Here is a 26,996-nt window from a genome sequence, read left to right as displayed (position 1 = left end):
TACAAACATATTTCTGCCACACTCTTAGACTTTTCTGCATATAGGGATAATTCCAGTAAGGATCCCCTGTTCCCTGAAAAATGCATATTTCTGCATTAGCCATGTCTCGGGGTTCAAAGGAACCCTCTTGTTGCCATGGTGTCATCTGTGATGCCAATCCTTCTGTCCAACCAGCTAGGTTGTCAGTAAAATGGACAACATTATACCAACTATTTTCATACTGAGCTACTATTTCATTGGGTGTCAAATTATTGCCAGGGCATACAGGCAATGCATGTGCGATGTCTTTCCTCAGTGTCATTTTTCCTGCCATATCAAATGTTCCCTTTCTCTCATATGGGCGTGCATGCGCCCCATCAAATACTTATCTCTGTAATTCTCTTGGCTTCATTGTAAAGTCTGTCCTGTCTTATTGTTTTCTTCTCCCTCACAGGCATACTGTGACTGTTCCCTGCTACGGTCCTCAAGAAGGGGCATTCTTTTAACATGTTCAGTGATGTCATCTAATGCCCCCTCTGATTCTTTGTAGGATTTTTCTAAATCCAGATCTTCACCTAAGCTGCTATGTGTGGAGACTGTATCTTCTAGTCCTTCTTGTTCAATCATTTGTGGCCCAGTGAGGGCCCTTGACTGCCTCAAGGGCCCTTCCTCCTTTTCCTAAGTCACTCTTTGGTCTACCCGTCCATCTTCCTGCACTGTGACCCCCTTGCCTACACTATTCTCCTCTGCTCCTGGGTGCATGAACCTCCAGCACCCTGCGGGAGGACTTTCTGGTGTGTAAGCTAACCTTCTTGTCTCATTTTTTATGTTGGTACTTGGATTTTGCAAAACACCTTCTTTTTTTCTGGCCCCATCCATTCTCTGTGCATCTCTTGACCCCTCATTAGGTATACCTTAATTTTTCCTCGTGGGGGACATCTCGTCCTCCAAATGAAGTGTAAATGTGGCATCTACTGTCCCTATGAATTTAGTACTGTCCACACCCAACATTTCCCGTGGTGTACTGGCCATTTGAGGACATGGAGATGGATGAACATATTCTCTATGTTCAGAAAAAGATTCTAATGGTGGGCTATACTCTGAGTCTGTATATCCCACAGCAGGGGGATGTGAAGAGGTGGGTAGTGAGTGTGGGGCACCAGGTTGGATCGTATACATGCCCTGTACCTTTGCACTGCCTAACCTTAATTGCACGTCTTGATAGGGAGGTGGAGGAGCCGAAGGGAGGGTCTGAGGCTTTGTCTTTGACTCATTCATATTTGTTTCACAAAAGGCTCTCCATAGGTCTAGTGTGATCTTCCTTTTCTCTAGTTTATTTCCCTTGAATTTACTCTGTAGGAAGTTGGCCATGTGTTCTATTGTTATATTATCAAATGTGCCCTCTTTGGGCCATGCATATGCAAGTTTTAATGTTGCTTTGTGCCATTCCTTAAAGTATTTTCCTATCCTGTCCTTGTCTCCTGACAACACTTTAACCATGTGTTCTAAAAGAGACCCCATGACTGTTTAATGTACTTAATCTTTTGTACTATATGGTTTACACTCTAAATTGACTTCTATTTACTTCCTGGGGGTATTCCCAGACTTCACATAAACTGTTATTAGGCTGTGAAGGTGAACATCAGATATATATATATCCCTAATCTCTGAAAGACTTTATATATATATATATATATATATATATATATATATATATATATATATATATTAGGTAGGTGCATATATGTGTGGCCTAAGTGGTTTGTTTGCCTGACGCAACACACAATAATGTTATTGTGATATATATACATGTTTATAAGTTATTCATATCCTAAATTCCACACTGGGAGGTCCCTAATAAACGCATACAGTAGGAGGTCTAATGCTAAATATGAGTCTGTTATTATTGCAGGGAATTCACGTGACTGTTGCCCATGGTTCCACTGAGAAATTGCAATAACGTCAATAGATTCACTTTCTGGCCACAAGGTGGCACCAGTGCCACATATAAAAAATTAAACTGAATATTTTAGCGGCCTTCAAAGGGGTGCCTCACTTTTGGAAATACAACTGCAACAGGTTTCTTAGATTTCAAAACAAACTCTTATTCTAAGTATGCGAAGGTCCTGTTCACAACTATCTGAAAGGTAGTTAAATATATTTGTATGTATAGTAGCTGATAATTCTTCTTCTATTTGTATACCCTCAAGATATGTGTGTATGTCCCAGTCTATACTGTTTGATAATTCATCTAGCCTCCAATCTTGAGGCTCTATAGTTTCATAATGGGGATAATAGTTAGTAGTGTCAGTATTTGTTATGGGGTTCATGAGGCTACTACACTACATTTAACATGGAGGACAATGTCCTTGTATTAGTTCTTGGAATAATTATTTATAATTGTCTAACAGGCATTTCTGTTATGTCAATACTATAAATACCTAGGCATTCATAAACTTCTGACTTAAAAAATGATTCTATGGTATTGATATTGCTGATCTACTAAGGTCAGTTCTGTTGCAGACGGCAACAGCCTGACCATTATAAAAATTAATAATTAATTCAGGGATGTGGAATTAATTAGTTGACTTTTGGGGGGCATTTGTCCAGTCCAGCCAATTACTTTACTTTTGAGTATACTGTTATATCTTAACCTTCATAAGAATAGGAGGTCTGATATTTATTCCTAAATTATACACTAATTAACATAAACTTATATATTGACATTATTATGTGGCCACATTTCTATCTATACATGCATATACATACACAGTAATTCTTAATTTCATACTAGGGCAAACAAAATACTACTGGTCACTTCCCTCCGGATTCATAGAGGGGACAACTTTTCACTATTTGCAGCTACAAATTGTGACTTCCAGGCTTAAGGTCTGGGTTAGTTTGACTTGAGTGTTCTTTAGAACATACACTGATTGCTCAGCCCCAAGTACAACACTACTCTTGACCACTTTTGACTACTTAGTCAAGTTCCCTGTATCTTCCGGATTTACCACTGGGATTCCTTAATACTGTATCAATTCATACACAATCTTGAATGCAAACACCAAAATTATATACATTACAGTGTCAAAATTGTAAATGTCTTTATAAAATAAAAGGAACAGACCTCGTACTTTGTCCACCTTAATGCCAAACACCTGAGTCCCATCCGTCCCCACAAAATCAGAGATCTTTACTTAAATGTTGGCATCTCCCTTACCTCTTTAAAAAGTGCGCAAATCACCTCGTGGAGACAGGCAGGGCCCCCAGTCCTGCAGTTGGTGAGATCAAAGTAGAGCTCCTGGCTTAGCTGGCCAATATCTTAGAAGGAAATCTGTTAATAAAATAAGACAGATCAATTTGACAAAGTAATATAGGTTTAATCGATTTTCAGCTGGTAACGACAGGCAGTCTCAACACAGAGGCCATGACTGAAGTTCAAAGTTCTAGTTCACAAGCAGTGGTATTTATACTGTAAAAACCACAAAAAACTACGGTCAAAAGTTCAGCATTGACGTAAGTGAGAACAAGCAGTACAGATAAGATAATAGGGGAGAGGTACCTCTTGAAAAGAGCACATGCACGATTATTGGTCGCCTCATGGGTGGGTAAGTAACATTGAAGTCATTCAACATCTCTATCTTTCTGCACAACAAGTGATTATAAGTTACATGATGCTCACAGTAGCCCTGCCTTGTGCAAATGCTTATCTGACCCTTACACAGTTCCCCTCACCAAGATATGAATGACTTGTGTTTTTTAGGACCTTTGTGCTAAGGCAGGATACACCCTTTTGTTCCACCCTAAACGTGCTAAGTGAAGATTTTGAAAGCAACACTTGGTGCAGCTTTAAAGAAAAACTCTCATTCTAATGTAGCTTGGGCCTCTTGTGTGTTTCAGCACAGCTAACTTAACAATGCAGCATGTGTATAAGTTTCCTAAGTAATAAGTGTTTGTTTGTCCTAAATATGACCTGCCTATTTTATTGAACCCACAGTCTGTCTTTTTTAACATGTCATGTATTAAGCCTTTCACTACTTACATTGGTTTACAATTATCTCTAGCCTAAAATGTTTGTGTTGGGGTTTGGGAACTTATGTTTGTATGTATGTGATGTATATGATGTGTTCCTATTCTTCCTACATCATCCCCGATATCAATCCGGACACCAGAAGGTTCTTGAACTGTTCAGCACCATCAGGGCCCAAAGTTCTTCAGGCACTGCACCACTAGTGCCTTTTTTTGAAACAGAAATGGTTGTCTTGAAGCTCCCAAGAATCAGCCGAGATGCAGGCCTGCCGACGTCTAGTGTATAACTGCTGGGTGGGGCACCCAGAGATTGGCGAGCGCTCGTCCGGCTTTGCTTGTTTTCAAAAGGGGGAAGTCTAATAATCTGTGCTGCTGCCCAGTAATTTCACAGGCGCCACCGTCCATAGCTTCTTGCCTGGGTGGGTCCCAACCTGGCTGCCGATCTGCAATAGGCTGCTCAGCGGCCCAGGCCAGCCACGGCTCTAAGGAGCCTGTCGCCTTCACTGTTGGTCTTGCGCCATGGCCGAGCTCACCGGCTCCAGGGGTCCCTATAGGTGTGGCTACAACTCCAGATGGCCACTATGGGGCTCGGTCCGGTCCCCGATTGATGCCGCTGGCGGAGCTCCAGGGAAACACTCCTACACAGCCGCCATCCTGGCCATGTCCCGAGCAGCTATATTTAAAGTCCTTTCCCAGTCCCCCTCCCCCCCCAGCACCAGAATTACCCATGCAAGAAGCCATGTAGCTATTTCGTTCGTATTCAGTCTCTGCGTAGGAACGTTTTGTGGCATGGCAAGTCCTAGAGAACAGCAATGACCAAGAGCTACAAGTCACCATTTCATATAGGTAGAGGGGCAGCTGCCACTCTGGCATATTACTGAGCAGTGCACATCGCAGTGGCCAAAAAATGGTTGCAATCTCCCCAGTCTGATCATGCATTTACTACTGAAAGGTGGGCCATGGGAAACACTCACTACTTGCATTACTTATGTGGGGCAAGGAGACAAAACACTTTCCTTCTACGTTTTGGAGCGAGACCTTTGGATACCTGGGATGGCAAGGCAGGCTGACATGGGAAGGCCTGCTGTGAATGGAGACTACATTGTAAGCAAGTGCTGCCTTAGAGGGTGATCAGGTAGGGGACAGAATTGGTATTTCGGGATTGGGTGCATTATGCACAGTACTCAGATGTGCTAATTTCTTAGTCTTAAAGTCAGCCATGACATGCACAAACAGCAATTCTTCAGGTACCAACGGCTCAACAATGCTCTACACTGATACATCAAAGGATTGATGAACCTTCTGGATCTTAACATACTTTAAGGTAAACTCTTAATGATGGATATGAGACAGAAAAAAAATGTTATTATTCACCATTCCTTGATCACTAATATACCTGACACCTTAAGCTTTCTTAAATCAGCGTGGGAGAGAGACATGGGTGAGAATACAGAAGAGGAATAGGAGAAGGCGAAGATGCCCCGGAGAGCTTTCTGTAGCTGCTCAATTTACGGTAATTAATTGGAGGGTCCTTCATTTGTTTTAAATTTTTCATCTCAACCTCTGGCAATTTAAGAAGACTCCATCTCCCGATTGCTTGTGCTGTAGGGCGCACCCTGGTGATTTTCTCCACACTACAGGGATATGCCAGGTGCTTCTGATGGGCTGTAATTGCCTCACTTGGGAGGGTGCTGGGGGCCTTTATAACTGGATTCCACGCTTGTTCTCTTGCACATGACTGATACAGAGGCTAGCAGACATAAGGCATCCCTACATAGAGGCCTACTAACCTTCATAATTGGGTGTGTGGGGAAGACAACTGAATGGTTCTGGAGATACCAGTTTATGAGGCCGGTGGTTTCCTGCACAAGCATTTAAAGATATGGTGAAAATGGGAGCTGTATTATGAGGGCATTGCTGTGGACCCACAGGAAGATGAGGGCATGTAAGGTATCCAATGCACAACATGAAACGAGACATATCCGGGTAGGGGGCATAAACTGACTGTTGTGTATGCTGCTCTATTACAATGATATGACTACCATACCCAGTACTTGTGGTGTAGCAATTTGAGACTGTGAAATTAATGTAAACGTAGATGTTTTCAACATGTATTAACAAATGGCAATAAAATATTTTTTCATAAAAAACAAATGATCAAAACCATAGTGTGAAGCTAGTTGTCTGCCAGTACCCTTGGCAAGGGTTGTTGTCAAAATGCAAACCATAGTCCCTGTTTACAGAGATTATGACAGTCACTGACATCCTCCAACTGCTCAGTTGGAGAAGAGGATGGTCCTAGAATGTGTCTAGCACAGTAGGACCGAAGCTGATTGACGTGATTGTGTTTTGGAGATGGTCAAGTACAAAAGTTCAGTCTCAAACACTGTCACATCTCATCAGCAACTTTATGACATTTGTAAAACCAAACAAAATGTACTTGCGGAACACAACTATTTTTTTCTTTCTTTCTTTCTTTTTTCTAAAGTATTGATAACCAAAAAGTCAAATATGACTGTATAATTAGTAAATTGTGATAAGACTGTCCACAATCCATATACATTCATATATTATTAACCTCAAGCAATGTAGGTTCTCATAATATCATATATTGAAAATATTTATTACAGAAATTGGTGACAATGATAAATAATATACAACACTAGACCCCTACAGTAGACAACCAATCAACATAAAAGACATAATATAACTAGATACAATAAAAGTCCATAATCTAACACAGAAATAGACTATGAGTCAAAGGGCCGGATGATATTTTGTCGAATCCACATGTAACATCAGCCGACACGTGTTTCGTCCACACATTGGACTTCTTCAAGGCTTAATCTCTCCATTTACCACTTGTATCTCCAAATGATATTCAAATCTCTGTATCCTCGTAACGTCCACATAATAGCAATCTGCGTCCCGTGTTGCTTCGTTGCAATACCAATGAAGGTGTGTGACATTTGTAATTGCCTCGCTCATATCAAAAGTCAGGTCACAGGCATTGCGTGTCTACCCAGGCATGTTAAGGTTTGAATAGCTGTAGAGTGACTTATGGACTGCGGAGCTAACTATAAGTTGCACATTTTTTTATTGAGTTTTCAGTACAAGAACAGGTACCGTAGAACTACTACATACAAACTTATATAATTTCCAAATATTAGTATTTCAGTTTTAATTCATAACTGTACTTTAACTGTAGATTTTAAGCAAACGTCAGTGGGTTTTGTTGTAATATACATTCAGAGTGTGTTAATGTATATAGATGTCTAGATGTCACTGGAAGAAAAAAAAAAAAAGAGTTAAAAAGTGATTTATGGTTCTGGCTCAAAAGCGTAACGCCAGTGAAATTTGCCAGCTTTGGTTATCAACGCACTGAACACACCATACCCCACGCTGCCCACCATGTTGTTATCTTTATATTTTTAGTATGTTCGGCCTATTTTGAAACTGATGTTATGAACCCGGTGCAAGTTATGGTGGGTGTTGAGAGCATATTACACTCTGCGCGTCTCCAAACAACATTAACTGGCGCATTTCAGTGATTTTGCGCACTTGAGCCAAATCATTTTTTAAACTGTTCTTTAATGATTGTCGCTGTTGCATGTGCGCGTCCCTCACTGTGTATGGCGTTTGGCTGTGTGCACCTCCAGTAGGGCACAATCTCTGTTGTGCATGGCGTTAAGCCACACAGTGGGGGTTGGGCATACGCTTTGGGAACCAAACTGCTATGGGCACCTTATAGCTGGAGTTGAAAGCAACCGGCAGGTAGGGCCTAGTCACGGGCCAATCGCGGTGCTCAACCTCTGCTCAGCCAGAGCACAGTGTTGGTAAAATTCAGCACCTAAAAAGGCAGCTCACGATTTCTCTTGGACTCCCAAGCCGTTTTCGACTATTTTCTCTGGTGTGCCATTTATTTTCTAAATATCCCTGGCTGAGGAAATGTTTTTACCACTGCACAAAACTCACAAGTAGAAGAGTTTCAGGATGGTGGAAAGTGTTTGTAAAGCTTTTTCAGACAATCACATTTTGTATAAATAAAAAATAAAAATAGTTGACAGGATCTGTTAGCCAAGACCTACAGGTTAAAATTGTAGTGATGTAACCCTTTAAATCATAGTTGCTAAGTTTTATAAACGCTAATATCTAAAAGACAACCGTACAGATTTATACAACCAGAATTTCTTATGGGAGCTAAAAATAGGAAAACCCTCCACTCCTTACCTTTTTCCCCCTGCACAAATCTTCACAAAACGTGGCATGCTAAAATTTAGCTGACTGAATTAATAGATTGTCAAATTTACTGCAATACCTTTCACTGGCTCAAAAATGTCAGGTAAACCAATAAATGCCTTTTCAATGGGAACCCCATCTGAGCCACAGGTACATAGTATATCAATCAGTTGATTCATTGCAATTCATTGATTTGTTATAACTACCCTGTTTCTTAGAGTTATTGGATTGACCCAGTTGATTGCTACGGACATAGGTTCACTTTGGTACTGGCAATGTGATATATATTTGTGGTACTGTTGTCTTATAAACATAGATATATATTTACATTCATAGTACTGCCCCCTTTACTCCTAGCTTAATGTGTCTTTACCTAGGTATTGTGCAACAAAAGCAGCAGAACAGACATAGGATAAATGCAGATGCGCTGAGTGTAATATTTTATGTATAACCATTGTTGTGTGTGCAAGAGGCCAAGATTCACCAAAGGCGAAGCCTGGAAACAATACCATATTGCACTCAGCAGAACTGCATGTATGGTTTATACCATGCTGTTTTTTCATCTGCAGTAGTTATAAACAAAGGGGTTTAACCATACCCAGAACACAAGGGGCTAGCTAAATCTGGGCAGTGAGATAAATCACCAAAACTAGATCTTGTGACTTAGGCCACAGTTGGTTAATTTTGTAAAGTAATTCTAGAATTGCATCTGTAATGCATTAGAGTTTTTTCTAGACACTTAGGCTCAATTGTGCTAACATTTGTGCACTGTATTAATAAATGGGTAAATCTGTGTGTATTAGTACACTTGTACCAAATTGGATCCCACATACTTTCATCGCACATTCACACACTACTGAGAACAAATATAAATTTCCAGTGTATTACTACAGTACAGTGAGTCATGAGAAAATACTATTTAGTGTCACAGATTGAATGTTGCAATTACTTTACAAAGGGAAACAACTCTCCTAATAGTTATGCCTTCAATGTGATTTCACCTTAATACACAATTATATCCCTTTGAACCCTTGTTTTGGTAAAATACAATTTTTAAAATAAATACATGTAAATACAGGTGATCACATAAACCACAAAGGCAGATGTGTAGGAATTATATGCTATTTATTACATTGTTTAGGGAGGGGGTGGCATCATGATCCACAGGATTTCACCTCTAATGAGTCCTGGCTCTTCCCACACACAAAAATTGTAATAAATAGCATATTACATTCTGCACATCTCCTTATATACTCTATATGAAATATGTTCTTGGTACAGAGCTGTAAAAGTAACAAACATTGGCAAAGCCAACATGGTGAGCTATTTGCTTTGACATTAGGAGGGGGTGGACGGGAGGGTGGGTGATGCCGAGCAGGATATCATAGCGCTTTTTGTTTTTTTCCTTCTATCTTTGGGGTGGGTATGGGAGAAGAAACGGGGCACGGAGATGAAACAAGGATGGGGTGGAGAGTAGAGGAGAGGAGAAACGTATCGGGAGGGTGGGATTGATAAAACCAAAACAGACGGAGAGTGGGATAAAAGCAAAATGGACGGAGGATGGAAGGGAAGTATAAAAGCAAAATGGGCAGAGGGTGAGATAAAGGCAAGATTGGCAGGGAACAGCAGTATAGGAGCAAAACAGATGGAGGGTGGGCAAGCAGGCTTGAGAATCAATCAATCAATTAATCAGGGATTTGTAAAGCACACTACTCACCAGTGAGGGTCTCAAGGCACTGAGGAGGGGAGAAGGTGGGGGGGGGGGTGGAATTGTGCTGCTACTGCTCAAACAGCCAGGTCTTGTGAAGTTTCCTGAAGGTAAGGAGGTCTTTGGTCTGGCGCAGGTGGGTGGGAAGAGTGCTCCACGTTTTGGCAGCGAGGTGCCAGAATGCTCTACTGCCGTTGTAGTTCTGCGGACGCGTGGGACGCTTGCGAGGGCGAGGTCGGCGGAGCAGACATGCCGGGTCGGGGTGTATAAGGAGAGTCGTCTGTTGAGGTATTCTGGTCCGGTGTTAGGTAGTGCTTTGTGAGCGTGGGTGAGGAGTTTGAAGGTGATTCTCTTGTTGACTGGGAGCCAGTGCAGGTTTTTCATGTGGTCTGTGATGTGGCATTGGCGGGGGATGTCCAGGATGAGGCCAATCAAAAACAAAAAACAGGGAGGGAGGTCTAAAAGCAAAACAGATGAAGAGTGGGATACAACGGATAGTACCTAAATCACTGCATGACCAGTAGATCGACAGAGGAAGGACACTAATAAAACTAAATCTGTGCTTGATCCAGGTGCCACAGACAGAAAAAGAGGGGACAGCTGCCAAATGCTGCCTAATTAGAAGGCAGCAAAGAAGAGTGACAATGATGCCAATGAATAGTAAGCAATGGGTGGGCTCCAAGCTCAATACAAAGGACTCGCAAACGTGAACGTATGCTCACGTAGGCAAGACCTAAAAATAAAGAACACTGGTCTGGTTTGATCCACGAAAGGATCTTTCTATTTAGCAATATACCACCTTTTAATTTCTAACATACAAATATTTTGGCCAGGTGACTTGCGCTTTTCCATGCCAAATACCAATTTTTGCATTAATTTTGTATTTCTGCACATTTAGAGTACTTCTAGGAGCTTGGAGTGTCCCATATTCCATATACTGAAACCATAAATATAAAAAACTGATAGAGGTTTGCTTGCAAATTTTAACCAAAGACCATTTGCTTGCTCTTTCTGTCTTTTCCAGTCATTTCTCTACTCCCCCTCCACATGCTTATACTATTCTTCACTCAATACTCCTTAATAGCAATATTTACATCCACTTCTTTGCCACTGCTTTCCAAATTTCGCTATCTTGATGTACGGTGTTCCCATAATCCCAAAGCACTCAAGTAGCTGAAAGACAGTGTTCTGATTTTAGGCAGAAAATATCAAGAAATAAATAAGTGACTTGCTTTTAAATAATCATTCTTCAATTTATTATCAAAATATAAGCAAGCAACATATTACATGTCATTAAATAGATCATCTGGATCTTCAGTGCCTTCCATTAGCTCCAACGACCTTTTTCCTGAGGAGGGTTTTTTGGCGGCTTTCTTCGGTACTGGATTACTCCTTTGCTTCTTTTGAGCCACGGGTTCTTGAGTAGCACATGAAGCTTCTTGGCCAAGATTTTTTTTAACCCGCTGTCTCGGTTTTCTGGTTGGAGCCACATCAGGAACATCATCTGTGCTGCTGAGAAGAGAATGGCGTCTGGACAAAGTATTAGTTTCCACTGTGGAGCGCTGGGTCTCACTCTTGTTTTCCTCATCGGTGCTCAAGTCATAATCTTCATTATTTCCTTTTGTGGGTAGCGTAGCTTCCGAGACAGTGCTAGCAAGTTTTTCTTGCGCTTCTTTCAATTTATCCTGCAAGTTTCTGATTTTGGCTTTTTTCTCATTAAGAACCAGAGTAAACCGTGTGTAGAGATCTTGCTCCAATTCTTCTTTTAAATGTACCCATTCTTCCAATTGCCCTTGCATATCGTTCCAGTCACTGAGGAGCCTTTTGTTTTCTCTTTGCAAGTGCTCATTTTGGACGCGCAGTTCTGCAGAGTCATCGAGGCAGTAGCTGATCAAGTCTGTTACAACTCCAACTGGATTCGGAACTGTTCTTAATTTCACTGATCCAAGTCTGAACACAACGTCTTTCAGATTTTTATCATATGAAAAAATGTAGCAATCGTCTTCCACATCATCTTTAGAGATATCAAAAATATATTTGCTAATCTGTGCTGATCCAGCAATCAGCGCCTTCTTCAGTTCGTCAACATACTTTTCCCTTTCCATTTCCATATCGGCAGCATCTTTCGACACGTCCTCATCAGACACTTTCCCAGACCATGCTGACAGGCCATCGCTGAGAATCAGCGTGAATCCAAAACCTATGTGTTTATCCCAGGAAACTTGTAAGAAATGCGGCTTGTCTGGTTCAGAAAGTAAACAAATCCGTCTCACGTTCTTCTCCATTTCGGAAATGTTCAGCTTCACCTGCCAGAGAAAGTGGTCCTCAATCTACTGCAAAGGCTGCAGCACAATTTCAGCAACTCTCGTTAGCGTCCACGGTGTTATGCTAAGTACCTAGTATTTGCTGATTGACTTCTGGTTACAATGTGTTTTATCACATTTACTTCCGTGTTATAGGACGACGCGATGCAGCGCATGCGCAGTCGATCGATCTATCAATCACCGCGAGCAACGAACTCGGATCGAAAGTGAAAATAACACGCAACAGTGGCAGCCTGAACGTCTCTGCTTACATGGACGTTACTCAGCGGTAAGGGCACTGCATCTGTAAGGTCGCCAGAGAAGGAAGTATGACCTCGGATGTTGGAGCGCTGTTAGAAGCAGTGGATTTCGCTGCCCGAAAACACAAACGCCAGCGCCGCAAAGATCCAGAAAAGACACCCTACATTAATCACCCTATAGGTGAGTGAACGTCCCTTGCTACGTATTTGTACCTCACCCTTTCGCAGTCTGTCTTCAATTACGTGTTCACGTGATCTCTGTTCACTACTAGAGCACTTATAAAGTCGATACTAAAATCGCAGACATTGCAGAATGGAATTTGGAATCTGTAACCAGTTAGCGCAGTTGGACACGTAGTGAACATTTTATAATCACAGTTATACACGATAGCCGCCTTTGATAGAGGATGAACGATTTATGGCAGTTGGACACACGACTTGTAATTATTACAACTTGTAAGCGGAAGACTATTGAAAGCAGTTAAACAATTAGCAAAGTACTCATGTTTTCAGATTCCACTTGTGAGTAGCTCATCACCATAACTGCCAAGTTTTCCCGACCCATAAGTGATGTGCTACTTAAGGTCCTGTTTTTTTCTTTGAATTCTGGGAATTTATAGTATGCTCTGTACCTCACTTTATATTGCTTATGGTATTTCTATGTATTATTATTACCCTACTTTATATTACCGATGGTATTTGTTATGTATCTCCTTTGCTTTATGATGTGTCTGCATTCTTTGGAGCTGATGGTGGATTCTGGGGTAACGGCAGTTGCCTGAAGATTGGTGACTGCCAGATGCTTCCAGGGTTATGGCTTTCTCTTCAAATAAACTACTTATTTCTTCACAAACTGGATTCCTGGGGCTTTTAGAAGGAGTAGCCTGTTTCCTCTCCTCGACCATACTGCAGACTTGTAGTCCCGTTTTATGATGCAATAAACAAGACTACAAGCCCCAGAATTTAGAGTATAAACATGGACTGGAGCAACACATAATGCACGGACCTGGTAAACTTGTAATGATTTGCAAGCCCGGTTTTTAGATTTCACCTGGGACGGTGAGATATTTTGCTAACAATCCGGCTTACACAAGGTCGGAGTGGGAAGGGGGGCAGTCAGAAACTGGCCGATGGGCAGGTGCTCCAGGGTCACATGTGGGACAGTTTTATCAGTGCCTCAGTTAACCGGCCTACAGAGCCTTACAGTCTGGCAGGCCACAGTAATGTGTGTTCATCTTGGCCATGCCGCCACCCACCCAAGCCAGACTGGAGGCCCGTTGAGAATTCTCACCTCAGGCTCACCATGTGTCTGACACAACACAGCACCACAGCAGTTTTCCCCTGATGCCTCCCTGCTTGGCCACCACATTCTGGCCATGGATAGCAGGGGAGGAAGTAGTAGGCAGAGGCCTTGTGGGGGGGGGGGTGGGGGTAAGCACATGTTGGCACCTCGCCACTAGTGTCTTTTAGGCTGGTGGGAGCGGGAAGGGGGTAGGGGGGGTGTGAGTCCATAGGCCTCACTGTGAGGCACCTTTCCCAGAAGGAAGGAAAAAAATAGTCTGTAAAGTACTTTCGAGTCCCAGAATCCCTCAGAATTCTGTGGGCAAATTATTTACTTTCTCAAGGCCTAAATAAAACTGAATTTGATCATGTGCAGTGTAACCAGTGCTCATGTAAATGGCTCCAATACTTTTGGGGCGAGTTCACGCTATATAAAACTACACAAATTAAAAATTAACATCCAGGTTTTGCCAAGGCCCAAGCCGTGATACATAATGAGGACTCTTTACACAAAGACATCCATATTCCTTTTTAAATTGGCATTTCTGCCTTTGTCACGACTAGGTGTAACTCATCTTTAAACAAATATTTTAATGTGCTTTTGCATTATTTTTGCTTTTAAAGTATGTAATGACCAGAGTTAAAAAAAACTAGCTTAGGGTAATTTTTTTCATTTCTGTACCACCTAAAACATTAAAATACTGGTCATGGTGTTAAAAAGAAAAAACGGCCAGCTGGAATCCCTAGTCAGAAATGTGGTTGTGGCTGTTTAATTTCACCTTGCCACCCTGGCCGAACTGCAGTGCTTCTATTTGTCCCCAACTATACCAGCTCTATAAGGTTTCAAATGCATAATTTAACAACATTTCTCTAAAAATAAGTCCAATGAGACTAAGCAAATGGCGATCATTGAAATGGGCAATCCGGGAAAGTGGACCACTTTTTCTATGAGTGCCTGGGCCTAATTGTGATCTCAATCTGACCCTGGGCATAAAGCCTGCCCGTTGCTTACCACCGCTTGGCTTCATCGTCACTCATTTCTTTGCTTTTCTTGTGTGCCTTCTTCACATCATATTGTGTGTTTTTCTCTCCCCTGAAGGATGGCCGAAGTACTGCTTTAATTTTGGCACCCAGCGTCATTCCACTGCTCATGCGCCTTCCGATGTACTTTTGAAAAAACTTTAGTTGTAGCACTTCATAAGATTGTATGTGTTTACAGCCCTTCTCCCCCCTTCCACTCCAAGTTGTTAATTGCCCCATTGTTGTTGTCCCATCGTTTCTTGTCTACTTGATGTTGCTTGCCCCGTTCTCCCAGCCTCCTGCGTTGTTGCTTACACCATAACCCCTGTCCCCCACTTGTTTACTTGCTCACCCTCCCGTATTCTTACTTTCTCTGCCCCCTCCTGGTTTGTCGCTTGCCCTGTCCCTTCCCTCCAGGAAAAATATTGTTTAAAATAATTGACAAAGTCAAATAGTAGAGCTATTTGGATTTGTTCATGTTTTTGCCATGTTGGTCAGTATTGCGGATGCTGTGCAGTATTTAAAAAAAAAAAAAAAAAAAAAAGCAATATGACACTGCCAATATTGACCACATCATAGCCCTTTTTCTTTTGTACTTTAAGCCAACTAAGTACAGCAGGGCTAAAAAAACATTGACAAAGCCAGTAGCTTGGCCAGAGCTTGTTTCTTTGTATTCTGATACACATACATCTGATATCCGATCAAACGTTTGGAAAGTTAAGCTTGATAAATCAAACTAAAAACTTGGACTAGCCAAGTGATGGACACATAGCACATGGAAGCTCTGCAAAAATATGTGCTCAAAGAAAACGGACTGCTCTGACTGCTGAATAATACCTTTGTTGACATATTGTAATGAAGAATGCCATCAAGTGTGAACCCTTTATAACTGGCTAAGGTTTGTGTAAAGTGTAAAACAAATACCTAACTACACCTCAACTTTTAAGAATCTTGAGATCAGGTCATGTTCAGTCTATTGTATTAGGTGTCTAAAACTGTAAACATGCAGGTTTATTCTCAGAGGTTGACCCAGTAATTATTGATGCATGTTTATTAACTGCTTCTTATGTGCTGCAGAGTATAGAGACAATGCTTCAGTTTCCAGCTGTATGTTCTTTGATAGAGTAACCATTTTTTTTAAATGTCTGTGTGTGAACTTTGCAAGTTGAAGTGTGTGTATATTTGACCTGTGTACATTTCATAAGTGGCACTTTATCAACAGAAGTTCAAAGCATTCATGTCCATGTAATATTGCTAAGATCAGAAATTAGCCTCTTTTCACAGTATGCCTAGAAAGTTTTGTAAAACAGCATAGAGCCACCAAAATGCATCAGTAGGCAGTCTTAAAAATACTTCCCTATCTAAGTATCTCTCTTGACAGCTTTTTAAAAAAATATCTCTTTATTGTAAGTTTCAATCATATATGTTGGAAATTGGGTTTCTGGTTGGCAGAGGTATGCACCCTGTCCAAGTAGGAGCCACAATCCAAGTCAGAGTAAGTCAGAAACACACCCTAAATTAACCTGTGCTCACCCTGTGGTAGCTTGGCACAGAGCAGTCAGGCTTAACGTATGAGGCAATATGCTGAGTATTTGTGCAACACGTCAAACTGTGAAAACGCCACACAAAAAGACATTGCACCTGGTTAGAAAATAGAGCTTAATTTAATAAACAGATCAAGACCAAAACGACAAAAATTCAATTAGTAGAACTCGAGATATGAATTTTTAAAGAAGAAACTGAAATGTAGTGCTTAAAAACATAGAACGCAAATCAGGGCTATCTGGTTGTGCTGGAATAGGCCAAATCTGAAAAGTCAGGCCGAACGCGATGGAGCATGACAACCTTGGCCCGCTGAAACAGTACCTTGGTTCACGTTTGCAGCAGCGTCAGGAACAAGATACAAGGGGCAAAGAAGGTGTTGCATCGTCGTCGATCCTCCGGATGTAGGCGATGCGTTGGTTTCGAGCCATGCAAAGTTGGAGATGCGCCAGGAACAGAGGCGATATGCCATGCCATCAGGAATGCCACGTCCTCGATCCTCGCAGCAGTAGTGATGCATTGGCATAGATGGAGATGCGATGGTTCAGAGAGGTGCAGTGGCACCAATGCACTGTTTTTTTTTTTTTACTGGAGCAGCACTTTATACCCACTTACAAGGTCCCAGGACTGGATTGACACCACTTGGCAGAGCAAGACTAACAGATGACAGAGTACAGGTGCTGTAGGTGATGAGTTAGAAGTGTTTGGTGTTCCTGAGACTTCAGAAGAATAGGAGGCAAACCAGCAAACCCTTGGAGTCAGGCTGGTTCTGGGTTTAAGTGTTGTGGGTCCGGTCCTCGCCCAGGCAAGGAGGGCAGCAGGTCAGCACAGCAAGGAAGCAGTTCGTCCAGAGCAGCAGTCCAGCAGAGTAGCAGTCAGTGTAGCAGCTCAGCAGTCCTTCTCCCTGAAGGGGTATACAGAGGTCCAGAAGTGTACGGAGTTGGGAATGCAAGAAGTCCAGTTCTTCTACCCAGTGGTGCCTTTGAAGTGAGGTTTTGAAGTGCACTTAGCCCCCCCTTTTCCCTGACGCCAGACTCACTAGAGGGGTTTAGCAGTCCTTTGTGTGTGGCCAGGACACAGCCTATTCAGGTGTAAGTGTGAGGCTGTGGCCAGCTCCTCCATCCCGTCCTGCCCAGAATGACTCATCAGGATGTTGATGGCCCATTAGTCACACCTAAGCTCCCTTTGTGTGTGGCCGTTTAGAAGTGCACACACCCAACTGTCACTCCACCCAAGACATGTATTGGAGGCAGGCTGCAGGCACAAAGGGCCAAGAGCAGGAAAATGCCAACTTTTTAAAAGTGGCATTTTTCAAAATTGTAACAATAAATCCTATATTACCATTAAAGAGGATTTGTCATTACAGTTCCATAGATACTAAACATTGCATATCTACTTGTAAGGAAATGCCTCCTTGGCATGGTTGCCCCCTGACTTTTTGCCTTTGCTGATGCTATGTTTACAATTGAAAGTGTGCTGAGGCCTGCTAACCAGGCCCCAGCACCAGTGTTCTTTCCCTAACCTGTACTTTTGTATCCACAATTGGCAAACCCTGGCATCCAGATAAGTCCCTTGTAACTGGTACTTCTAGTACCAAGGGCCCTGATGCCAAGGAAGGTCTCTAAGGGCTGCAGCATGTCTTATGCCACCCTGGAGACCTGTCACTCAGCACAGACACACTGCTTGCCAGCTTGTGTGTGCTAGTGAGAACAAAACGAGTAAGTCGACATGGCACTCCCCTCAGGGTGCCATGCCAGCCTCTCACTGCCTATGCAAGTATAGGTCAGTCACCCCTCTAGCAGGCCTTACAGCCCTAAGGCAGGGTGCACTATACCATAGGTGAGGGTACCAGTGCATGAGCATGGTACCCCTACAGTGTCTAAACAAAACCTTAGACATTGTAAGTGCAGGGTAGCCATAAGAGTATATGGTCTGGGAGTTTGTCAAACACGAACTCCACAGCACCATAATGGCTACACTGAAAACTGGGAAGTTTGGTATCAAACTTCTCAGCACAATAACTGCACACTGATGCCAGTGTACATTTTATTGCAAAATACACCCCAGAGGGCACCTTAGAGGTGCCCCCTGAAACTTAACCGACTGTCTGTGTAGGCTGACTAGTTCTAGCAGCCTGCCACAAACCGAGACATGTTGCCGGCCCCATGGGGAGAGTGCCTTTGTCACTCTGAGGCCAGTAACAAAGCCTGCACTGGGTGGAGATGCTAACACCTCCCCCAGGCAGGAGTTGTCACACCTGGCGGTGAGCCTCAAAGGCTCACCCCCTTTGTGCCAACCCAGCAGGACACTCCAGCTAGTGGAGTTGCCCGCCCCCTCCGGCCACGGCCCCACTTTTGGCGGCAAGGCCGGAGGAAATAATGAGAAAAACAAGGAGGAGTCACTGGCCAGTCAGGACAGCCCCTAAGGTGTCCTGAGCTGAGGTGACTCTGACTTTTAGAAATCCTCCATCTTGCAGATGGAGGATTCCCCCAATAGGGTTAGGATTGTGACCCCCTCCCCTTGGGAGGAGGCACAAAGAGGGTGTACCCACCCTCAGGGCTAGTAGCCATTGGCTACTAACCCCCAGACCTAAACACGCCCTTAAATTTAGTATTTAAGGGCTACCCTGAACCCTAGAAAATTAGATTCCTGCAACAACAAGAAGAAGGACTGCCTAGCTGAAAACCCCTGCAGAGGAAGACCAGAAGACAACAACTGCCTTGGCTCCAGAAACTCACCGGCCTGTCTCCTGCCTTCCAAAGAACTCTGCTCCAGCGACGCCTTCCAAAGGGACCAGCGACCTCTGAATCCTCTGAGGACTGCCCTGCTTCGACGACGACAAGAAACTCCCGAGGACAGCGGACCTGCTCCAAAAAGACTGCAACTTTATCCAAAGGAGCAGCTTTAAAGAACCCTGCAATCTCCCCGCAAGAAGCGTGAGACTTGCAACACTGCACCCGGCGACCCCGACTCGGCTGGTGGAGAACCAACACCTCAGGGAGGACCCCCGGACTACTCTACGACTGTGAGTACCAAAACCTGTCCCCCCTGAGCCCCCACAGCGCCGCCTGCAGAGGGAATCCCGAGGCTTCCCCTGACCGCGACTCTCTGAAACCTAAGTCCCGACGCCTGGAAAAGACCCTGCACCCGCAGCCCCCAGGACCTGAAGGACCGGACTTTCACTGCAGAAGTGACCCCCAGGAGTCCCTCTCCCTTGCCCAAGTGGAGGTTTCCCCGAGGAAGCCCCCCCTTGCCTGCCTGCAGCGCTGAAGAGATCCCTTGATCTCTCATTGACATCCATTGTGAACCCAACGCTTGTTCTAACAGTGCACCCGGCCGCCCCCGCGCCGCTGAGGGTGAAATTTCTGTGTGGGCTTGTGTCCCCCCCGGTGCCCTACAAAACCCCCTTGGTCTGCCCTCCGAAGACGCAGGTACTTACCTGCTGGCAGACTGGAACCGGGACACCCCCTTCTCTCCATTGAAGCCTATGCGTTTTGGGCACCACTTTGAACTCTGCACCTGACCGGCCCTGAGCTGCTGGTGTGGTAACTTTGGGGTTGCTCTCAACCCCCAACGGTGGGCTACCTTGGACCAAGAACTGAACCCTGTAAGTGTCTTACTTACCTGGTAAAACTAACAAAAACTTACCTCCCCCAGGAACTGTGAAAATTGCACTAAGTGTCCACTTTTAAAATAGCTATTTGTGCATAACTTGAAAAGTATACATGCAATTGAAATGATTCAAAGTTCCTAATGTACGTACCTGCAATACCTTTCAAACAAGATATTACATGTTAAATTTGAACCTATGGTTCTTAAAATAAACTAAGAAAAGATATTTTTCTATACAAAACCTATTGGCTGGATTTGTCTCTGAGTGTGTGTACCTCATTTATTGTCTATGTGTATGTACAACAAATGCTTAACACTACTCCTTTGATAAGCCTACCGCTCGACCACACTACCACAAAATAGAGCATTAGTATTATCTATTTTTACCACTACTTTACCTCTAAGGGGAACCCTTGGACTCTGTGCATGCTATTCCTTACTTTGAAATAGCACATACAGAGCCAACTTCCTACATTGGTGGATCAGCGGTGGGGTACAAGACTTTGCATTTGCTGGACTACTCAGCCAATACCTGATCACACGACAAATTCCAAAATTGTCATTAGAAATTGATTTTTTGCAATTTGAAAAGTTTTCTAAATTCTTTAAAGTCCTGCTAGGGCCTTGTGTTAGTCCCTGTTAGCATTTCTTTTAGAGTTTAAAAGTTTGGTAAAAGTTTGAATTAGAACCTAGAACTAGTTTTAGATTCTTAAAAAGTATTCCAACTTTTAGAAGCATAATGTCTAGTGCAGAGATGAATGTGGTGGAACTCGACACCACACCTTACCTCCATCTTAAGATGAGGGAGCTAAGGTCACTCTGTAAAATAAAGAAAATAGTAATGGGCCCCAGACCTTCCAAACTACAGCTCCAGGAGCTGTTGGCAGAGTTTGAAAAGGCCAACCCCTCTGAGGATGGCAACACAGAGGATGAAGATAGTGACTTGGAGGAAAATTCCCCCCTACCAGTCCTATTTAGGGAGAACAGGGCCTCTCAAGCCCTGACTCCACAAATAATAGTCAGAGATGCTGGTCCCCTCACAGGAGGGGCCAACAACTCTGAAATCACTGAGGATAACTCCAGTGAAGAGGACATCCAGCTAGCCAGGATGGCCAAAAGATTGGCTTTGGAAAGACAGATCCTAGCCATAGAAAGGGAAAGGCAAGAGATGGGCCTAGGACCCATCAATGGTGGCAGCAACATAAATAGGGTCAGAGATTCTCCTGACATGTTGAAAATCCCTAAAGGGATTGTAACTAAATATGAAGATGGTGATGACATCACCAAATGGTTCACAGCTTTTGAGAGGGCTTGTGTAACCAGAAAAGTGAACAGATCTCACTGGGGTGCTCTCCTTTGGGAAATGTTCACAGGAAAGTGTAGGGATAGACTCCTCACACTCTCTGGAAAAGATGCAGAATCTTATGACCTCATGAAGGGTACCCTGATTGAGGGCTTTGGATTCTCCACTGAGGAGTATAGAATTAGGTTCAGGGGGGCTCAAAAATCCTCGAGCCAGACCTGGGTTGACTTTGTTGACTACTCAGTGAAAACACTAGATGGTTGGATTCAAGGCAGTGGTGTAAGTAATTATGATGGGCTGTACAATTTATTTGTGAAAGAACACCTGTTAAGTAATTGTTTCAATGATAAACTGCATCAGCATCTGGTAGACCTAGGACCAATTTCTCCCCAAGAATTGGGAAAGAAGGCGGACCATTGGGTCAAGACAAGGGTGTCCAAAACTTCCACAGGGGGTGACCAAAAGAAAGGGGTCACAAAACCTCCCCAGGGGAAAGGTGGTGAGACAACCAAAACTAAAAATAGTAAAGAGTCTTCTACAGGCCCCCAAAAACCTGCACAGGAGGGTGGGCCCAGAGCCTCTTCACAAAACAACCATGGGTACAAGGGTAAAAACTTTGATCCCAAAAAGGCCTGGTGTCGTAGCTGTAATCAGCCTGGACACCAAACTGGAGACAAGGCCTGTCCCAAGAAAGGTTCCACTCCAAACTCCAATCCAGGTAACACTGGAATGGCTAGTCTCCAAGTGGGATCAACAGTGTGCCCAGAGCAAATCAGGGTCCACACTGAAGCTACTCTAGTCTCTGAGGGTGGGGTGGATTTAGCCACACTGGCTGCCTGGCCGCCTAACATGCAAAAATACAGGCAGCAGCTCTTTATTAATGGGACAAGTGTAGAGGGCCTGAGGGATACAGGTGCCAGTGTCACCATGGTGACAGAGAAACTGGTTTCCCCTGGCCAATACCTGACTGGAAAAACCTATACAGTCACCAACGCTGACAATCAGACTAAAGCACATCCCATGGCAATGGTAACTTTAGAATGGGGAGGGGTCAATGGCCTGAAACAGGTGGTGGTCTCCTCAAACATCCCAGTAGACTGTCTGCTTGGAAATGACCTGGAGTCCTCAGCATGGGCTGAGGTGGAACTAAAAACCCATGCAGCCATGCTGGGTATCCCTGAACTGGTGTGTGTAAAAACAAGAGCACAATGCAAGGCACAGGGTGAAAAAGTAGAGCTGGAGTCTGGAAGAAAGGCCCAGCCTACCAAGAGAAAAGGAAAGTCAGTTGGGAAACCAACTGCAACACAGTCAGAAAAAGAGAACCTCTCTTCTCAGGAAGAAGTTCTGCCCTCTGAGGGAACTGAGCCTTTGGAGCTTGAACCTTATCAGGTTGAGCTCTTAGGCCCAGGGGGACCCTCAAGGGAGGAGCTGTGTAAGGGACAAGAAACCTGTCCCTCTCTTGAAGGCCTTAGGCAGCAAGCTGCTGAAGAGTCCAAGGGCAAGAAAAATGGAACACATAGGGTCTATTGGGAAGATGGACTCCTGTACACTGAGGCCAGAGACCCCAAACCTGGTGCCACTAGGAGAGTGGTAGTGCCTCAGTCGTTCAGAGAGTTTATTCTGACCTTAGCCCATGATATTCCCCTTGCTGGGCATTTGGGACAAACCAAGACGTGGGAGAGGTTAGTCAACCACTTCTACTGGCCCAATATGTCCCACAAGGTTAAGGAGTTTTGCCTCTCCTGCCCCACCTGTCAAGCCAGTGGTAAGACAGGTGGGCATCCAAAGGCCCCCCTCATTCCACTTCCAGTGGTGGGGGTCCCCTTTGAAAGAGTGGGTGTGGACATAGTTGGTCCACTAGAACCTCCCACAGCCTCAGGAAATATGTATATCCTAGTAGTAGTGGATCATGCTACTAGGTATCCTGAAGCTATTCCCCTTAGGTCGACTACTGCCCCTGCCGTAGCCAAGGCCCTCATTGGTATCTTTACCAGAGTGGGTTTCCCTAAGGAGGTGGTGTCTGACAGAGGTACCAACTTCATGTCAGCATACCTAAAACACATGTGGAATGAGTGTGGGGTGACTTACAAATTCACTACACCATACCATCCAAAAACTAATGGCTTAGTTGAGAGATTCAACAAGACATTAAAAGGCATGATCATGGGGCTCCCAGAAAAGCTCAAAAGGAGATGGGATGTCCTCTTGCCATGTCTGCTTTTCGCTTACAGAGAGGTGCCACAGAAGGGAGTGGGATTCTCACCCTTTGAACTTCTGTTTGGTCACCCTGTAAGGGGACCACTTGCTCTTGTTAAAGAAGGCTGGGAGAGACCTCTTCATGAGCCTAAACAGGACATAGTGGACTATGTACTTGGCCTTCGCTCTAGAATGGCAGAGTACATGGAAAAGGCAAGCAAAAACTTTGAGGCCAGCCAACAGCTCCAGAAGTTTTGGTATGACCAAAAGGCTGCAATGGTTGAGTTCCAACCAGGGCAGAAAGTCTGGGTTCTGGAGCCTGTGGCTCCCAGGGCACTTCAGGACAAATGGAGTGGCCCTTACCCAGTGCTAGAAAAGAAGAGTCAGGTCACCTACCTGGTGGACCTGGGCACAAGCAGGAGCCCCAAGAGGGTGATCCATGTGAACCGCCTTAAGCTCTTCCATGACAGGGCTGATGTAAATCTGTTGATGGTAACATATGAGGATCAGGAGGCAGAGAGTGAACCTCTCCCTGATCTTCTGTCATCAGACCCAAAAGATGGCTCAGTAGATGGAGTGATCTACTCAGACACCCTCTCTGGCCAACAGCAAGCTGATTGTAGGAGAGTCCTACAACAGTTTCCTGAACTCTTCTCCCTAACCCCTGGTCAGACACACCTGTGTACCCATGATGTGGACACAGGAGACAGCATGCCTGTCAAAAACAAAATTTTTAGACAGTCTGACCATGTTAAGGAAAGCATCAAGGTGGAAGTCCACAAGATGCTGGAATTGGGAGTAATTGAGCGCTCTGACAGCCCCTGGGCTAGCCCAGTGGTCTTAGTCCCCAAACCTCACACCAAAGATGGAAAGAAAGAGATGAGGTTTTGTGTGGACTACAGAGGGCTCAACTCTGTCATCAAGACAGACGCCCATCCAATTCCTAGAGCTGATGAGCTCATAGACAAATTAGGTGCTGCCAAATTCTTAAGTACCTTTGACTTGACAGCAGGGTACTGGCAAATAAAAATGGCACCTGGAGCAAAAGAGAAAACAGCATTCTCCACACCTGATGGGCATTATCAGTTTACTGTTATGCCCTTTGGTTTAAAGAATGCCCCTGCCACCTTCCAAAGGTTGGTGAATCAAGTCCTTGCTGGTTTGGAGTCCTTTAGCACAGCTTATCTTGATGATATTGCTGTCTTTAGCTCCACCTGGCAGGATCACCTGGTCCACCTGAAGAAGGTTTTGAAGGCTCTGCAATCTGCAGGCCTCTCTATCAAGGCATCCAAATGCCAGATAGGGCAGGGAACTGTGGTTTACTTGGGCCACCTTGTAGGTGGAGGCCAAGTTCAGCCACTCCAACCCAAGATCCAGACTATTCTGGACTGGGTAGCTCCAAAAACCCAGACTCAAGTCAGGGCATTCCTTGGCTTGACTGGGTACTACAGGAGGTTTGTGAAGGGATATGGATCCATTGTGACAGCCCTCACTGAACTCACCTCCAAGAAAATGCCCAAGAAAGTGAACTGGACTGTAGAATGCCAACAGGCCTTTGACACCCTGAAACAAGCAATGTGCTCAGCACCAGTTCTAAAAGCTCCAGATTATTCTAAGCAGTTCATTGTGCAGACAGATGCCTCTGAACATGGGATAGGGGCAGTTTTGTCCCAAACAAATGATGATGGCCTTGACCAGCCTGTTGCTTTCATTAGCAGGAGGTTACTCCCCAGGGAGCAGCGTTGGAGTGCCATTGAGAGGGAGGCCTTTGCTGTGGTTTGGTCCCTGAAGAAGCTGAGACCATACCTCTTTGGGACTCACTTCCTAGTTCAAACTGACCACAGACCTCTCAAATGGCTGATGCAAATGAAAGGTGAAAATCCAAAACTACTGAGGTGGTCCATCTCCCTACAGGGAATGGACTTCACAGTGGAACACAGACCTGGGACTGCCCATGCCAATGCAGATGGCCTTTCCAGGTTCTTCCACTTAGACAATGAAGACTCTCTTGGGAAAGGTTAGTCTCATCCTCTTTCGTTTGGGGGGGGTTGTGTAAGGAAATGCCTCCTTGGCATGGTTGCCCCCTGACTTTTTGCCTTTGCTGATGCTATGTTTACAATTGAAAGTGTGCTGAGGCCTGCTAACCAGGCCCCAGCACCAGTGTTCTTTCCCTAACCTGTACTTTTGTATCCACAATTGGCAGACCCTGGCATCCAGATAAGTCCCTTGTAACTGGTACTTCTAGTACCAAGGGCCCTGATGCCAAGGAAGGTCTCTAAGGGCTGCAGCATGTCTTATGCCACCCTGGAGACCTCTCACTCAGCACAGACACACTGCTTGCCAGCTTGTGTGTGCTAGTGAGAACAAAACGAGTAAGTCGACATGGCACTCCCCTCAGGGTGCCATGCCAGCCTCTCACTGCCTATGCAAGTATAGGTCAGTCACCCCTCTAGCAGGCCTTACAGCCCTAAGGCAGGGTGCACTATACAATAGGTGAGGGTACCAGTGCATGAGCATGGTACCCCTACAGTCTCTAAACAAAACCTTAGACATTGTAAGTGCAGGGTAGCCATAAGAGTATATGGTCTGGGAGTTTGTCAAACACGAACTCCACAGCACCATAATGGCTACACTGAAAACTGGGAAGTTTGGTATCAAACTTCTCAGCACAATAACTGCACACTGATGCCAGTGTACATTTTATTGCAAAATACACCCCAGAGGGCACCTTAGAGGTGCCCCCTGAAACTTAACCGACTGTCTGTGTAGGCTGACTAGTTCTAGCAGCCTGCCACAAACCGAGACATGTTGCCGGCCCCATGGGGAGAGTGCCTTTGTCACTCTGAGGCCAGTAACAAAGCCTGCACTGGGTGGAGATGCTAACACCTCCCCCAGGCAGGAGTTGTCACACCTGGCGGTGAGCCTCAAAGGCTCACCCCCTTTGTGCCAACCCAGCAGGACACTCCAGCTAGTGGAGTTGCCCGCCCCCTCCGGCCACGGCCCCACTTTTGGCGGCAAGGCCGGCGGAAATAATGAGAAAAACAAGGAGGAGTCACTGGCCAGTCAGGACAGCCCCTAAGGTGTCCTGAGCTGAGGTGACTCTGACTTTTAGAAATCCTCCATCTTGCAGATGGAGGATTCCCCCAATAGGGTTAGGATTGTGACCCCCTCCCCTTGGGAGGAGGCACAAAGAGGGTGTACCCACCCTCAGGGCTAGTAGCCATTGGCTACTAACCCCCCAGACCTAAACACGCCCTTAAATTTAGTATTTAAGGGCTACCCTGAACCCTAGAAAATTAGATTCCTGCAACAACAAGAAGAAGGACTGCCTAGCTGAAAACCCCTGCAGAGGAAGACCAGAAGACAACAACTGCCTTGGCTCCAGAAACTCACCGGCCTGTCTCCTGCCTTCCAAAGAACTCTGCTCCAGCGACGCCTTCCAAAGGGACCAGCGACCTCTGAATCCTCTGAGGACTGCCCTGCTTCGACGACGACAAGAAACTCCCGAGGACAGCGGACCTGCT

The 26,996-nt window shown here is 44.6% G+C and overlaps 2 protein-coding genes across 2 annotated transcripts in view; one reads left to right on the top strand and one right to left on the bottom strand.

Annotated features, from left to right (window-relative positions):
- Positions 1 to 3,214: 3,214 nt before the first annotated feature.
- XRCC4 (X-ray repair cross complementing 4) lies at positions 3,215 to 12,401 on the bottom strand. Its single transcript, XM_069222654.1, has 2 exons — positions 11,243 to 12,401; positions 3,215 to 3,313 (listed from the first exon to the last, which is right to left on the bottom strand). The coding sequence occupies exons 1-2, from the start codon at positions 12,238 to 12,240 to the stop codon at positions 3,286 to 3,288; spliced, it is 1,026 nt and encodes a 341-aa protein (XP_069078755.1). The 5' UTR covers positions 12,241 to 12,401; the 3' UTR covers positions 3,215 to 3,285.
- Positions 12,402 to 12,444: 43 nt separating this feature from the next.
- The window catches only part of HDDC3 (HD domain containing 3), an 82,629-nt gene continuing 68,077 nt past the window's right edge, over positions 12,445 to 26,996 (top strand). Inside the window, exon 1 of the mRNA XM_069222655.1 lies at positions 12,445 to 12,699. Coding sequence (XP_069078756.1) covers positions 12,588 to 12,699 — 112 coding nt within the window. The 5' untranslated portion in view covers positions 12,445 to 12,587. The remainder of the gene's footprint in view (positions 12,700 to 26,996) is intronic.

This window comes from Pleurodeles waltl, chromosome 3_1 (assembly GCF_031143425.1).
Source record: "Pleurodeles waltl isolate 20211129_DDA chromosome 3_1, aPleWal1.hap1.20221129, whole genome shotgun sequence".
Lineage (NCBI taxonomy): Eukaryota > Metazoa > Chordata > Amphibia > Caudata > Salamandridae > Pleurodeles > Pleurodeles waltl.
Note: the sequence above shows the minus strand (reverse complement) of the source record. Positions and strands in the feature narration are given on the sequence as shown.